The following is a 17,653-nucleotide window of genomic DNA, read 5'->3' as shown; positions in this document are numbered from 1 at the left end:
AAACATGTACGTTGGGACTATAAACGGGGTAGTAGCCAATAGCTTTTATCTCTTAATTTATTCTGAGCATGCGTGGCACTTTGTGCATCGGATTTGTGTGCACACGATCGGAATTTCCAACGGATTTTGTTGTCAGAAAATTTTATAGCAAGCTCTCAAACTTTGTGTGTCAGAAATTCCGATGGAAAATGTGTGATGGAGCCCACACACGGTCGGAATTTCCAACAACAAGGTCCTATCACACATTTTCCGTTGGAAAATCCAACCATGTGTACAGGCCATAAGTCTCAGGGAGATTTCAACCAATATAAATCTGCCCTCCAAAAATACAATTCCAGCCTCCTCTCTGCCAAGCAAACCTATTTTATCAGTCTCATTAGCAACTTATCATCCCGTCCCGAACAACTCTTCAACTCTCTACTTCATCCTCCACCGCCTCCACCCGCCAACTTACTCACTGCCCAGGAGATCGCCAATCACTTCAAACAGAAGATTGATACAATTCGCGAGGAGATCTCTACTGTTCCGATACCCTCCACGCTTTACACTTCATGCCCACAGGCACAATCATTACTTCCCTCTTTCAACCCCACCACTATAGACGAGGTTGTTATACTACTTGGTAATTTCCACCTTACCACCTGCCCTCTGTCCTGTTCCCTCACAAATGCTACCCTCTGGCTCTATGCTACACTCTCTAACCCACATCTTCAATCTCTCCCTCTCTTCTGGCATCTTTCCCAACGCACTAAAACATGCACTTGTCAGACCCATACGTAAAAAGACCTCACTGGACCCATCCAATCTTAACAACCTATGCCCCATCTCCTTGCTCCCCTTTTTATCCAAACTCCTCGAACGTCTGGTCTACAACCGACTGAGCGTCCACCTCGCTAATAATAGCCTTCTTGATCCCCTTCAGTCTGGATTTCGTCCTCAACACTCCACAGAAACTGCTCTCCTAAAACTAACAAACGATCTACTAATGGCCAAAACCAATCGACACTATTCTGTACTCCTACTCCTGGACCTCTCTGCTGCCTTTTATACGGTTGACCACCCCTCCTCAAAAAAAAACTCCACGCCTTTGGTCTCCGTGACTGTACTCTTCGCTGGTTTTCTTCCTACTTATACAACCGCACCTTTAACGTTTCTTACAACTCTACTTCCTCCTTTCCTCTTCCTTTCTCTGTTGGGGTCCCCCAAGGTTCTGATCTTGGACCTCTCCTATTTTCAATCTACACCTGTTTCCTGGGTCAACTGATAGCCTCCCATGGCTTCTAATACCCCTCAGCTCACTCCCTCTGTCTCCTCACGTATCACTAATTTACTATCAGATATATAAGTCTGGATGGCACACCACTTCCTCAAACTCAATCTATCCAAAATCGAATTTATTATTTTTCCTCCCCCATTTGCTCCTTCCCCTGATCTCTCTGTCAAAATCGATGGCACAGCTATAAGCCCATCCCCACATGCCAAGGTTCTAGGTGTAGTCCTGGACTCTGAACTCTCCTTCAAGCAACACATCCAATCACTGTCCAAATGCCGCCTCAACCTCTGCAACATTTCCAAAATACGCCCCTTTCTAACCCATGACACAACAAAGCTCTTAATTCCCTTGCTGGTCATCTCTTGCCTCGACTACTGCAACTCCCTTCTCATTGGCTTACCTCTACATAGTCTATCACCTCTTCAATCGATCATGAATGCTGCTGCCAGACTCATCCACCTTACCAATCGCTCTGTGTCTGCTACTCGTCTCTGTCAACCCCTCCAAGGGCTTCCGCTCGGCCAAAGAATTAAATTCAAAATACTAACAACTACGTACAAAGCCATCCACAATTTCGTCCCCAGCTACATCACTAGCCTAGTCTCTAAATACCAACCTACTCGTTCTCTTCATTCCTCTTAAGACCTCCTGCTCTCTAGCTCCTTCGTCACCACCTCACATGCTCGCCTCCAGGACTTTTCCAAAGCCTCTCCAATCCTATGGAATGCCCTAACTCAATCTGTCCGCCTATCTCCTACTTTATTAGCTTTTAGACGATCCCTGAAAACCCTTCTCTTCAGAGATGCCTACCCTACCCACACCTAACAACTGTATTTTCATTTTCTCCATCAGCTCACTACCCAATACTACCCACCGCCATACATTCCGCACCCCTCTCATGTACATACTACCCAACACCATACATTCCGCACCCCTCTCATGTCATACTACCCACCACCATACATTCCGCACCCCTCTCATGTCATACTACCCACCGCCATACATTCCGCACTCCTCTCATGTACATACTACCTACCGCCATACATTCCGCACCCCTCTCATGTACATACTACACACCACCATACACTCTGCACCCCTCCCATGTCAAACTACCCACCACCATACATTCCGCACCCCTCTCATGTACATACTACCCACCGCCATACATTCCGCACCCCTCTCATGTACATATTACCCACCGCCATACATTCTGCACCCCTCTCATGTACATACTACCCACCGCCATACATTCTGCACCCCTCTCATGTACATACTACCCACCGCCATGGGAGACCCCTGAAGTCTCACTTTTGAGACAGAGAAAGGGAATGAGGAAACACATTCCCCAGTCCTTTTCACTGTAGCCTCAGCTGCACACAGTTTACTATGCTTCAGTTATGATTGAACACAGTGAGTTATCAATACCGATCACTTACCGTGTTCATTTAGAAAAGGAAGGGGCTGGTAAATGACATATTTACCTGCCCCCTTTCCCACCCTCCATCCTGAAGATCCCCCACAGCAGTCAGAGGGAGATCACGTGGCCGCTCGCCTCCTCCCACCCATCGGAGCTGGAAAGCGGGCGTGAGTTAAGTGACTGGCCTGAAGACAGCTGATATTCAGTATTTACAGTTCTCGTTTTTAAATATAACTTACACATTGTGCTATGCCAGCCTCTAATAGAGAGGCTGGCAGTGACAAATTTAATATTTTAATATCAAAATAATAGCGGCGGGGGCGGGGCCGGACCGGAGACAAACAGAGAGGGTGCTGACAGGGAGGAAGGAGGGGGTGAGAGGAGAGCAGAGAGCAGGCAGCCTATCACATAAGAGGCACTTAGACCACGGTGATCAGGGTGGAGCTGCCCTGGTTATCGCGGTCTGTTTAGAGAGGGCATACAGGAAGTGATAGGTTTAGGTTTTTTTTTTAACAGTTTAGAGGGGGGCAGATTACATAGCACAAGGGACCAGAATCTATTTTTTTTTTAACAAACGCTTTAAGCTGACGATACAAACAATTCTAATTTCTTTATAAAACACACCCATTACACATGACTTCAAGCAAGCACTTTTGGTAGTTCTACATCAGACCTGCATAACGTTCAGGAGGAATTTTTGACCATTCTTCTTTACAAAACTGCTTCAGACAGATGTCTGGTGTGAACTGCTCTCTTGAGGCCATTCCATGGCATCTCTACTGGGTTAAAGTCTAAACTCCGACTGGGCTACTCCAAAAGGCGCATTTTCTTTTTCAGAAGATAGTCTAAGGTGGATTTACGTTTATGCTTAGGGCCACTGTCCTGCTGCATGATCCAACTTCTACCAAGCTTCAGCTTGTAGGATATTGTGACGTTCCCTCCACCGTACTTCACTGTTGGGCTGGTGTTTTGATGTTGGTAAGCTTTGTCCATTTTGCACCATACATAGTATTCTTCCCGAACAATTCAACCTTTGTTTAATCAGTCCATACAACAATTTCCCGGTAGCATTGCCACTTGCAAGGGTGCTCTTTGGCAAACTTCAGGCAAACTAGCAGCATAATACTCAACATAATATTCAGTGTTGATGGAGATAGTGAAGTTCCACTTTAAAGTGGAACTAAATAGAGTAAGGAAGGGTTGTAACTAGGAACTCACCAATACCGGTATTAATATTGGTGACGATACTGAGTATTTGCAAAAGTACTCATACTCATGCTCCCAATAACCAAAAGCAATACCTTTGTGGTGCGATTTGAGCCCATACAAAATGAATGGGCTCAAATCGTGCTGCAAAGAATCGCATGTGATTTCAACAGGAATGCAATGCAATTTCTGTCCAAATTGCATATGGTTTCCCCCACCGCTCCTGTGTGATCTCAGTATAGAAAGACAGGGAAGCACCATCTAAAAAGAGCAGCAATGGGCAAACAGTTTATGAAAAAATTTTATGTTATCAGAAGTCACATGGTAAAAGTACATAATATATCTTGTATGTCAAATCCAAAACCACGGCCGCTTGCGGTGCTCACAAGGCTGTAGGAGATGCATAGGCGGCCCATCCCCCAGCTGACACCACTTCCGCCCTATACCCACAGGGGTCCCAAAACGTCCTACATCTCCTCCAGCACTGTGAGCACCGCAAGTGGCCGTAGTTTTGGATTTAACATGCAAGATATATTATGTAATAACATAACATTTTTTAATAAACTGTTTTTCCATTGCTGCACTTCTAAGATGGCACTTCCCTGTCTGTCTATACTGGGATCATACAGCATCGGTGAGGGAAATAGCATGCGATTTGGACAGGAACTTCACTGCATTCCTGTTCAAATTGCATGTGATTCTTTGCAGTGCAGTTTGAGCCCATTCAAATCACACTGCAAAGGTATCGGTATCAGCGAGTACTTGACCGAAAGTATTGGTACTCATACTCCCCGGTAAAAAAAACAGTATCAATGCAACCCTAGTTATAACCCCTGGCAGTTGTTTTACCATCTGTGTCCCATTGGGGGTATTTACCACAACTTCCTTTCCAAAAGCCAAAACATAAAGCTAGAGGAAATCCTTCCAAAGTGAAGGAATCCATGGTTATCACCAGACTCACCAGAACTAGTCCCCATTGGAAGATTTCCTTTTTATTTCCATTCTGTTGACAACCCAAAATTTGGGTCTTTCCATCACTTTTGTTAATAATGGTAAACAGGACAAATAGGGTGAATCTTACTAACGTAGCAAAAAACCTGACAGGCATTCTAATTACCCTACATTCCAGAAAGTTTTGCCATTAATTAGACTCTAGGTAAAAGAATGACTTTAGTTCTGCAGTTTTCTCATGTTGCTGCAATTTTTTAAAAATGGGCATGAAAATAAGTCAGGAAAAAGGAGAACTGGCAATATTGCCAATACTTGGCATGACCGCATCTGGTGCACTCCCGTGCACATGGCTTGGTAAATTGGCACACGCACATGCGTGGTGGCGCCAATCGGCAATGCAAGTATGCGGTGGCACGTGCATAACGTGATAGATGCTGGTGCTGTGTATTCAGATCTTGGATTCCCTGTTAACAACCCGGCTTGCCTCTGACCTGTCTCATCTCCATCCCTGGCTATGACCCCTGGCTTATACTACCGACTCTGATGCTGCCTGTTTACCTGTGTATGACCCTGACTTGTTTCTGTTCCTGCTATCTGCCTCTGCTCCTGACTGATCAACCGTGCATGACCCTGACCTGGCTCCTGATCTTGTTTCCTGTCTTGCCCTGCTGCCAAGTATGCCTGGAACTTCTGAGGGACACCTGGCCTACAGTGTATCCTGCTTGTTCCTGCCACTATCTGGTGATTAGCTCCTGAGCTCTTCAGGCTACCACAGTTGGCAACCCATGCTTCTCTGGGCACCGCTTCTCCTGCATCACCTTCAGGGCTGCTCTGCACTCCAGGGCAAGAGGAGGGCCCTCTCAGCACTCCGAACTCCAACCAGGTAGGTGACAATGCGTGTGCCAGTGTGATGGTAATCTGAGGCAATGCAGATAAGAACAGAGATGTCATGGTTCCTGCTATGCAGCCTGACTGTTACTTTTCCTAGCGTGGGTAAAAACTTTAAAGGTTAACTCCACTTTCGTGAAAAAATAAATATATCAAATACAAAAACGATTATATAGAAATATACAGTAAAATATTGCAGGGAACAAACAGCTTTTTCCCCAGAGCAAAAACAAGTAGGAATCTACAACAAAGTTTGTTAAAATTCCTGCAATGTACATTTATTACCCAGAGCCAAAGGCAATCATTTTTTTCCTCAACAAATGTGGAATTACTCTTTATATAAGCACTTCATATAGGCAATTAATTGCTTGTATGTTTTCCAACTTTGCTCTTGACCTTTGTGCTTTTCAGTCTCTCCTTACATTCTGTTTATAGGTCCCAATAGCTCAAGCTGACATGTAAAGACAGAAGTAAATCAGCCAGGGTAGTAACTCAACTCTCTCCCTCCCCCAAATGGCTCAGTCCAACATTTCAGAACAAAGGAGTTAGACTAAGAGATAGAAAAAATTAACCCCAAACCATTAAAGATTCCCTTTTAAAAATAATGTATAGTTTTTATTTTAGATCTACAGTAAATTTGAAATAAATCAAGTAAGTAATAAATCATCTTTTTAGCGCACATTCATTAATATCATTTATATAGTTTGTTGTTAATTACAATTCTATGGAGCCGCATTATTTGCTCATTACATACAATTCCAAAAGAAGATATGTATACTGCTCGCCACAGGCTCCACGGCAAAAAATCTGGGTGCCATTCTAGCTCATTACACTCCTGTGTGTTCAGTCAGAAAATAAAATGAATCACGGCACTCCAGGCTACAGCAACTCTTCTTGTTTATTAAAATGGCAGGAGGGGTTACCTCTGACATGTTTTTCGTTGAAGAATGTTTAGGAAAGAGTCCACAGTGTGGTAAATGATTTTCTTTTCTATCTCTAATTACGAAGGTTTTGCTTTACTGCTTCTTCTCACAATGTAAGTCAAGGAGTTGAACGATTCATTGAACAATGTTCCCCCTATGTACCTGATATATCTTAACTATCTCAACGGTTGTTAAAAAATAAACGTAGAGTGCTGTTTGTTTTATAGTCAGTGTGATAGGAGCCGAGCCGGAATTAAAAAGGTGATACATCACATTGTTCTTCTCATCATATTAGAAGACCTGTAGGACCTGTCCAAAAATGAATTTTATAGCACATTTATGGTGCTATATTGGAGTCAAAATGTCAGATTCAAAAGAATCAGTGTGTCACATATGGTTTTTAGTATGAATAGTTATTGTATTTCTGAAAAAAACCCCATAAAACTCAACGTCATATATGTACTGGTATAGTTATGTGTGATGTGTCTGATATTATAAGAAGATCTGACAGCAATGTAGCAGCTGGAACTTGGCATAATGATCTGCTTAGGTATACTACACCTACATGTACACATAATGGGTTGAGAGGATTATTCAGTATATATTCAATTTACAGGGATTACAACTATTAATATTATCTTGAAATAATCGCTGTATTTATTTTACTATTAAGCTGGCCATACCTGACTCATTTTTGTTCTTTCTGCCAGCAGGTTGAACAAAAAAATGTACCCAATTCCCCATCCACACATTCAATGTGGATGCAGAAATCCTCCCCACTATCATTGCTGACCAGCACTACAGCTGCTTGACTGTAAATGCTGATCGAATGGAAATTTTCCAGCAGGAACATTTATGATAAGTCAATCTTTTTAACAGGAGAGGTCATAGATGGCTTGAAATTCGGCCAGTTCGTACTGAACCGGCTAAATTTCGATCCATCTACTGAATAGCCAGCTTTAGTTGTGTAATTTGCTTCTTTATTAAGTATTGTTTACTGCAGCAAATAAAACAAACATTAGTGTTGACGGTCCAATTTACATGTCTGTGTAGCGGTAATGAACAACAATGAAGGTCCATGTTTTGAATGGTATCAAAACATGATGTTTAAATGGTATCCTAATGCACAAGGGCACCTTAGTGCATTGGGATGTGTTGTCTTACAAAAAAGGTCACGTCTAATTGTCAGGATCCCAGGGTGCTTTAGTAGTCCACTCATTTCAAACACACGTCAACATCGGTGTTAATTTCGTGGACTAAAACGACTAAAACATTTTAGTCGACTAAATGAATATTATTTTAGTCGACTAAAATATGACTAAAACTAAAACAACTGAGATGACTAAAATACGACTAAAACTAAAATGCCATTTTAGTCAAAAGACTAAGACTAAAACTAAATTGAAATTTGACTTCAAAATTAACATTGGTTTGTAGTGCATGTTCATACCTCAATGCCATAATAAATAACATATTAGATTTTTCACTCCAGCAGTATATAATGAGTTTGGAAATTGTAGAGAAATGTTAACTAATGGATTACAATTTAATTACACTCATTAGATTTTAGACGACTAAAATGAGTTTTAGTCGACTAAAATGTACTGGAGATTTAATCGACTAAATAAGACTAAAACTAAAACAATTGCAGAAGACTAAAATGGGACTAAAACTAAAATGCCATTTTAGTCCTAAGACTAAGACTAAAACGAAATCAAAATTTGCTGCCAAAATTAACACTGGTTAACATGCAACATAAGTTGTCTTAATGCACCACAAAAGTGTAAATAGGCCCTTAAGGTATAATTCAGTCAAATTTTAAATTGGAACTGTAGCATGGAGAGAGAAGCCAAAGTGTTATTTGTTTTGATAGTTTACAGAGGTTAGATGAATCCTGGAAATTAACTTTAAGGCCCCTTTCACACGGGCCAGATCCGTTGGACAGACTCCGCTAGCTCAGGGGGGGGGTCGATTCCTTGATCACCACTTAGCAGGCGGATGACAGGTCCGTCTCCGCTCACTGTGCAGACAGACCTGTCAAAGCCCCGCTGTTCTCTATGGGGAGATCGGATAAAAAAGGACAGCCTGTCCGTTTTTATCTGATCCCATCCGCTGGACGGATGGCGAATGTTTCGCACATATGAGCTGACATCGGCCTGCTCATAGAAGTCAATTGGTGGCCCGCTCGGATCTGCCTGAAAAACGGACATGCAGATCCGAGCGGGCCGATCGCGTGAAGGGGCCTTAAAGTGGATGTAAACCCTCACATATACCTAGTGAAGTAAACAGCCTGAGATGGTACACAGAGATGAAACAAATCTCCCTATATAAGTTTTACTTGTATATCTGCTATCTTCAACTGTATATATCCTTTAGAAAGTGCTCTTCCGGTTAAAGTTTTCTCTTACTGGTTAGCACTGGTAGTGGATTATGGGCAAACAGCCAAGACAGCTGATTGGAGAAAAGGCACACACCCCCTCTCCTCATTGGCAAAGGAAGAAAGGAATGTGCAGAGGTCTGCTCTGAGATGGCAAGCTGACTGCTAATCTATTTATAGCAACCTCCCCTGACACACACTTCTACTGTAGCTCCCGTCTCTGAGAACATGTGAGAAGTTATCAGGCTGATAACAGAGCTGAGGAGCAAGAGACAGCTACGGGATGTAGTGCTTTGGAGAGAGATAAGAAAACACTGCAAATGTATGTGCCCAGCTCAAATTTCACGAATCGGGTTTACACCCACTTTAAGGACAACGTTCGTGGGGGAAAAAAATAGCAAATAAAGAAAAAATAATATAGCGTATGTGATTGTGACACAAGTCATATTGTAATTGAATGTTATTAAAAATTACCTTTCCTTTTCAATCTGCAGCTCTGTAATTTTCTGTAAATTGCAATGCAATATGGCTACCTGGAGTTGTTCTGTACACAGAACGTGTACAGAATGCCCCCCAGAAACATAATTTCCTGCTTGTGTGATTGGCTCACTGATTTTCCTAGAAGTGTGCCCTAAGCTACAAGTCAGATTTCAAGCACCCCCTGCAACAAAAATGTTATTTTTGGTGAGATACTCCCAATAGAAAATCACATCTAAAGGGATGCAGACTCTGCAGCTTTCCTCATTAGAGGTCTGCAGCTGCAGCAGATAATTGCATACCAAGACATTTTAAACAATTTCATGCTCCCAACTTTGTGGTAACAGTTTGGGGTTGGCCCCTGCCTGTTCCAACATGACTGTGCACCAGAGCGGGTCAGCATAAAGGTTCTCACACTGTGAAGCAGGATATTGATCTGGAGAGTCTGTAAGTGATCTTCTACAGTATCTGGGACACCTAACCCTCACCTCCTTGACCATTCTGAAATAAAACTTTAAAAAGACAAAAGTGACTGGCGCCCAATATCTTTTCTCGGTCCCCCATTTTAGCCATGGACTCCCTGGAGTGAAATGCTATCCTGCCTTTGTTGTGCTACACCCTCCTAGGTTTAGGGAAGCTGCTAGGTAAATTTTGTTTGGCTCCACTGTCATCAGTAGAGCAGAAGTTGATTGATTAGGGGGGCTCAGGATTTCACAGGCTGCTGCTCTGCTAGAGATTTCTAGAACATTGTGGTAGGGAGAGCAGAGCCTGCAGTCTCGATTTTATGGAACTTTAGCCATTCCCTAGGGAAGTTTGCACAGAAGGTGGGTGGAAGAGGCCATAAATAGTCTGAGCAGCACAAGGGGGATTTCAGCATGCTGGCGTAAGGCAGCATTCCAGGGTCTTGCCCTCCTTGGCAGAAGCCAGTTTGAAGATGCCTGGGTCCCGGCTCGGCTTAGGAATCAGGTGAAAGCTCACTGGAGGAAAGCTAGAAAAGAAGCTGTAGGAGAGAGCCCAAGTTGTCCAGGGGCTGAGTGAGTCTTCACCTCCTTCAAAAGAGAAAGAGCCTGATGGATAACAGCCTGATAAGAACCTGTTAGTGAGTACAAGGCCTGGATTTGAACCTGGAACCTCTGCTGTGTCAAGCAATGTCTCTTCTTGTTGAGCTATCTGAAATGAAGGACAGTTACCCGGACAACTCTTTGAATGATCCTGTCTTGAACCCTCTTTGTTCTTCACATGAACTTCCTCCTCCCATCAGGAGCTCTGGTGAACACTGGTTAGTACTTAGACTCCGCACCTCAGGTGAGCCCGTCTCATTCACCAGGGTGCCTATGTACTGCCTATATATCTATCCTGCAAATTGGTGGTAGTTCAGCTACTGCTATAGCAACTGTTTTTCAAGCCTGATCCCTGGTTGTGACAGATTCTGTGAGAGAAGTACGGCTAGAATCGTGCCAGTGCAGCTAATCAGGGGTGCAATACTGCTGGGTGCTGTGCAGGTGCAGCTGAAGGTGTACAAGTCGTTGGACAAGTGGAGCCACAGCAAATAGTTAGCAGTCCTACAGTTCTAGGGTATCCCATGCTCCCTATCTCCATCCAAGCTCATTATTCCTAAATAACAAAATTAAAAAAAGAAACCCCTAGACTGATTCCTGAGCCAGAGAATGACTGCTTAAAATACTGTGGGCCTGGCTGTGTGTGTGTTGAGGGAAGGAAATAAGCCCAAACTACCAGCAGTTCTTATGGGGTTGTGCCACACACAGATATAACTTTCATTAGACTTGCCATTTATGAAAAGCAGATATAAGTAATTCAATTTGTGGGCTGGTGCCTACAGACTTTGCTGTTGTTTTTTTTTTTTGTATATATGAATATAATTTAAGTCCTATTGGGTAATACAGTAATCATTGCAAAGCCTTTCTAGTACAGAAACAGTGATATTCCTCCTAGAAGCTTAATATGCCATTAAAAATATCTCCCCAAAATAATGTGACACAGAATATGCACAAGCTCTAAAATGCCTAGCAATATAAAATTCTACCCACACAACTAGGTACATACACACAATGCCCCTAATAATCTAATTTACTGAGCTGTCAGTTCCTACTTTCTGTAATGTATAGTATTTTAATGAGCAGTATTTGGAGAAAACCAAATTATGAGAACAGACAGGAAAGAGGAATTCTCCATGTGTCTATTGCGAGGTCAGCGGGTTGGGCAAAGTCAGGAAAGCCACTGACAGATATACAGGACGCAAAGCAGCCAAAAGGAATCCACACAACAAGACAGTATGACAATGAAATTAGTACGTATCTGGAGGCGCTGCAAACCTTACAGTAGGCTGTTTACCTATCTATAGAGAACAACAAAATTGGCAGAAATTCAAATATACTAGCAAAAAAGAAGCTAAATGAAAAGACAAACAGAAAGAAGTAAATGGTTCATTATTTGGTTGTAAAAACAATGTATAAGCTACAGCAAGCAAAAAAATAAAACCAAGAGATTCAGTCAAATTTTAAAACCTCATCAGTGAAAGTTGTCAACAAAAAATGTATATTTTCATAGACAACCTCCTGAAATGTTTTGCAGAAATATCCCAAAAAAATACAAAACTTTCTGCAATGATAGCTCTGTTCACACCTTTACAATGCGAGAACACGCGATAGTATGCATGTTACTGCAATCTGTGAAAACGCACTTGTTGTGGTGCGATGCCATCAGTTCTTAATGATCCTCGAATGAATCTTGCCAATGCACATGCAATTTAGTGCACCACGAGCATAGTACAACACCATTGTGGTGTGCTGCCTTTCAAAAAAAAAGTACATGTACATGTAAGAGCACCCTAGCGACTGCAGGCCATCATGGCCAAGACATGTGTTGGGGGCCTTACTTGGAGGATGGGACTCCTACGTTCATTTATGTGATTATAGCATTATATTATCTCAACCAGGCTGCTGACTCCATTGATCTACACTTCTCCTTCTGAAATGCACAGAACTAGAGCCCTCCCAGCTCTCCATCACATGCACAGGATCCATTAAGCTTCTGGGAACTTTGTTGCAATTATTCATGAACCTTTGCGTCACTTACTACTGAACCCCTGCACTCTGTGTCCCTTTAATCCACAGCCAGTATTCAGTGCAGTGAAAATCACACCCAACTTTTCCTGTGGCGCAGAGAGCCACACTTTCTCAGCTGTGGGGCCCGATCTATGATCCTGCACACAGGCCCACTGCTTTCAGAAAATGCCCCTGACCTGAGCTCATCATTGCACATCTATTCCAGATGCTTGTATGTGACATCACATACATCACATACAAGCATGTGGGCTGGATGCAAGAGGTGGATCAGCAGGATGAGTGTGCCAGGACAGGTAGATATGTCTAATCTCTGCTTCTTTTCACCACTCTGCATATCATGCACATCATAGATGAGAAGAGGGTACAGTGATGAAGCAGATGAGCAGGGGGGGTTCAGAGGTGGGATAGATGAACAGGAGGGTACAGCGGTGGGGCAGATGTGCAGGGAGGTACAGAGGTGGAAGAGAGGAGAAGGGGGTTCAGCAGTGGGACGGAAGAGCAGGGGGTTCAGTGTTCGGCCAGATGAGCAGGGGGGTTCAGTGTTGGGCCAGATGAGCAGGGGGATTCAGTGTTGGGCCATATGAGCAGGGGGGTTCAGTGTTGGGCCAGATGAGCAGGGGGGTTCAGTGTTGAGGCAGATGAGCGGGGGGGGGGGGGTTATTGTTGGGGCAGATAAGCAGGGGGTGGTTTAGTATTGGGGCAGATGATAAGGGGGTTCAGTGGTGGGACAGAAAAGCAGGGGGATAGAGCAGTGGAGCAGATGTGAAAGGAGGTGTATTGATGGGACAGATGAGCAGGGGGTTACAGTGGTTGGGCAGGAGTGCAGAGGGAACAGAGGTGGGGCAGAAAAGCATGGGTGTACAGAGATGAGACAGATGTGCAGGAGGTACATTGGTGGGGCAGATGAGAAGGCGGGTTATAGAGGTGGGGCAGATGGGCAGTTGAGCAGATGGGTTCAGTGTTAGGACAGATGAGAAGGTGATTCAGTAGTGAGACAGAAGAGCATGGGGATACGGCGGTGGAGCAGATGTGCAGGTAGGTACAGAGGTGGGGCAGATGAGAAAAGGGGGTTTCATTGATGAGGCAGATGAGCAGGGGGGGTTACAGTGGTGGGACAGAAGAGCAAGGGGGTACAGTGGAGTGGCAGATGTGCAGGAGGTACAGTGGTGGGAGGGATAAGAAGGGGGTTCAGTGGTGGGACAGAAAAGCAGGGGGGTACAGTGATGGAGCAGATGAGCAGGGGGTTGCAGTGGTGGGACAGATGAGCGGGGGGGTTTAGTGTTGGGCTAGATGAGAAGTGGGTTACAGTGGTGGGAAAGATGAGCAGGGGTTTAGTGTTGGGGCAGAGGAGAAAGGAAGTACATTGGTGAGACAGATGAGCAGGGGGTTACAGCGGTGGGGCAGGGGGGTACAGAGTGAGTCAGATGTGCAGAAGAGAAAGGAGGTACATCGGTGGAACACATGAGCAGGGGGTTACAGTGGTGGTAGATGTGCATGGGGTACAGTGGTGGGGCAGATGAGAAAGGGGGTTACAGTGGTGGGGCAGATGAGCAGGGGATTACAGTGGTGGGGCCGATGAGCAGGGGGGTACAGTGATGGGACAGATGAGCCGGGTGGTACAGTGGTGGGAGAGATGAGCCGGGGGGGGGTACAGTGGTGGGGCAGATGAGCTGGGGGGACAGTGATCTGAGGTGTGGAGTTGCAGGAATTGGGGCTGATCTGAGGTGTGAGAGTGCAGGATGTTAATTTCTCACTACTAAAGTAGTTTACAGCATTTACTTTATAAAAAATCCTTTTCGTGATTTAGAGTGTGAAATTGACAATTTTTTGCTCAATTTCTTTTAAAACATTTTTCGGCACACTGTGCTCAAAAGGTTGCCTACCCATCCAGTTCCAGTAGAAGTGCCAACGTTGGTTTTCCCCAAAAAAACAGACACAAGCTTGGAGGTATATTTAATAAGCTGTATAGCAATAAGGTGCAATCCAGAGCAAGCAATCAAAATGTATCTTTCATTAGTTGCTCTGAGTTACTGCATATCACATACTGTCACTGCCCTTTGCAAAGCAAGCCTGCTGCCACTTCCCAGGTTAGAATCTCCCATCAAAGCTACACTTTGAAAACAATCAGTTGCATTTGGCAGGTTGCTGAAGACCAGCCAATTCCAAAGAATCCTAGAGGTTGCTAGGGCTTCCTTGAGCAGTAGCTGATTGAGTCCCCCATCTGATAGGTGTCCAGATAGTTTCAAGGTCCAATAGTGCTTGGGGCATGACACCAATGATCTTTTTTAGCTGTCTGAAAAGGGAACATACTATACTGACCACTACTGTAAGTATTGCACTCTTCCTACTGACCACTAACATAAGATACATTTTTGCCATTGCCTTCCAATGAAACTTGTTTGAGTTCCCCAAGACCTGAAAATTATTTTAGGGGTTCCTCTGGAGTAATACCTGCTGAAAACAAAAGCTTGTGTTTATCTTTTAACACATCAATAAAGACTCTTAGAGTGTCTTATGTTATATTAAAGTGCTTGTAAACTCTGTACTACCACTTTTACCTACAGGTAAGCCTATAATAAGGCTTACCTGTAGGCACCATTTAGGAGATTATCGCTGTATCCGCATGTGCCGACGTCATTGGCACATGTGCACTGAAGAAACGGCACGCTTCTTCAGGAGCTGTGCTGTGACCAGCGGCTCTCGCGCACATGCGTGGGAGTGACGTCAACGCGGCTCCGGCCAATCACAGCGCCGGAGCACACAAACCCGGAAATAACTCCGGGAGACATGTTGCCGGTCACATCAGTTTAGGGGACCGCTGCAACAGCTTCGATCTAAGGTAAGTATTTCTTAATATGCGATGCATACTAGCTCATTGTGCCTCTGTCTTGTAAGTTGTTTTTTTTTGTTTTTTTTTCTGTTTTTGTTTTTTTAGAATTTACAACCACTTTAACTGCTTCCCGACCGCTGCACGACAATATATGTTGGCAGAATGGCACAGCAAAAGGGCGTACAGGTATGCCCCCTTTAAGAAACAGTGCTGCAGGTGCGCGCCCGCCGTGTTTTCTGTGACCGTGACCGCAGGTCCCGTGGACTCGATGTCCGCCAGGTGCCCGTGATCGTGTCACGGAGAGGTAGAACGGGGAGATGCCTTTGTAAACAAGGCATTTCTCCATTCTGCCTTGTGACATGACAGAGATCACTGCTCCCTGTCATTGGGGAAGCCGATCCCCCCCCCACAGTTCGAATCACTCCCTAGGACACACTTAACTCCTTCATCGCCCCCTAGTGGTTAACCCCTTCAATGCCATTAACACAGTAATCAGTGCATTTTTATAGCACTGATCGTTGTATAAATGACAATGGTCCCAAAATAGTGTTAAAAGTGTCTGATGTATCCGCCATAATGTCGCAGTCATGATAAAAAAAAAATTGCAGATCGCCGCCATTACTAATGAAAAAAAAACATTAATAATAAAAATGCCATAAAACTATCCCCTATTTTGTAGACTCTATAAATTTTGCGCAAACCAATTCATATACGCGTATTGCCCAACTTATTGCCCTAATAGATCTTAAAAAAAAAAAAATCTCAAATAAACTTTTATAGCTCCCCAGTGGTTAAAAAACTAAAACCATTGGCAAAGAAATGACTTTTGAACCTGTATCTGGAAATCCACAATTCTGCAACTACAAAGAATCAAAGTATTCAAAGTAAATATTTAGGATAAGTCTAAATGCTGAGCAGACATGCAGAGATCTGTAGTTTCACAGGACACCTGATGCAGCATCCATGCAATGCAAAAATAAATATATCTAAAGATTTACCAGAAAAATAGCTAAAGATAATTATAATAGATAATTGTGTCTTCCTTTTGCATTTATTCTAGTTAAGATAAAAAGTTTCCAAAAAGTGTACTGAGTGCAAGGAAGGAGTTAAATACTGTAGCTACTGGATGTCTGCCCAGTAAAAGTGAATATCCTAGTGATTAGTAAGGGGGGAGTTTTGGGGTCTCAGAAATACAGGATAAGGGGTGTCCTTACCTTGGCAGATGTTGGTCCATGAAGTCAGAATGATGAGAAGCAACAAGAGCCCATAAGGTGGCTGCCACCTGAAGTTGCAGTGCTGGGACTTGCCCTGTGTTCTCTCCTCATTGTTGGTCTGCATTGTGATCTGCTTGTTGCAGGGGCTCAGCATCACTGGAGGTCTCCTGGATAGCGCTTAGCTCTAGATACACCCCTCCTGGCTGTACCTACTGACAACTCCCGGCTCTGTGTGCGCAGCGCACTTATATAGCGGACCCGGGCGGCTGATGCAGGCAGAGGATCGCGGTAAGCACTACGATGATTGGCGTCATCAGCCGATGTATCTCCGCCTGTCAGTGTGCACAGTGCATCACACAGCACCGATCACCTGGAGCCCACTCCCCGCAAAATGCTAAAAATACACATATTCCTACCCCAGATAGCAACTGCTCCTTGTTGGTAAAGTCACTTTGAAAAGTAGATTTGGAAGCTATGTATTGTTCTTTGCAAACGTCATTACTAAGTAAATCACCAAGAGGTATTTACTAAAGTTTTTGTAACTCCTGATATGAACTTCTCTTATCTGCTCCATTGCTGATCTGTTACAGTTACTCTAAACTCTGGTTTTAAAAATCTATGTATTCTTAAAGAGGAACTCAACTTCCATCTTTTGCTTTGATCCATAGGTAAGCCTATAATAAGGCTTACCTACAGGCAGTGGCGGCTGGTTGGTCCGTCCGTCGGTCCGTCCCTCGCTCATCTGTCCCCCCACCAGCCCCGTACTTACCCCATCTAGCAGCTTTGGCTCCTTCCTGTGTCTCCTCCTCCGTGGGGGGCGGCTTCCTCCTCAGCGGCTTCCCCCTGCGTTTCCGGCTTCACGGCGGCTTCGTCCTCGGTGGCTTCCCTCGGCGGTCAATATGATCGCTTCTCCCCTCAGGCCAAATCGGGTCTCAGGACCCGCTTTCTGATTGGCCGGAAGGAGAATCAGGAAGACAATAGCGAATATCAATTCACTATTGTCACATAACT

At 44.1% G+C, this 17,653-nt stretch overlaps 1 protein-coding gene across 3 annotated transcripts in view; it reads right to left on the bottom strand.

Annotated features, from left to right (window-relative positions):
• The window catches only part of NMU (neuromedin U), a 116,940-nt gene extending 99,958 nt beyond the window's left edge, over positions 1–16,982 (bottom strand). For 2 of the 3 annotated variants that reach the window (XM_073608428.1, XM_073608426.1), the window contains exon 1: positions 16,643–16,982. In XM_073608428.1, coding sequence (XP_073464529.1) covers positions 16,643–16,796 — 154 coding nt within the window. In that variant the 5' untranslated portion in view covers positions 16,797–16,982. The remainder of the gene's footprint in view (positions 1–16,642) is intronic. The other variant, XM_073608427.1, reaches the window with a different exon arrangement.
• Between the last annotated feature and the right edge of the window lie 671 nt (positions 16,983–17,653).

This window comes from Aquarana catesbeiana, linkage group LG01, assembly GCF_042186555.1.
Source record: "Aquarana catesbeiana isolate 2022-GZ linkage group LG01, ASM4218655v1, whole genome shotgun sequence".
Classification (NCBI taxonomy): Eukaryota; Metazoa; Chordata; class Amphibia; order Anura; family Ranidae; genus Aquarana; species Aquarana catesbeiana.
This window is presented reverse-complemented; position numbering and strand designations above follow the sequence as displayed.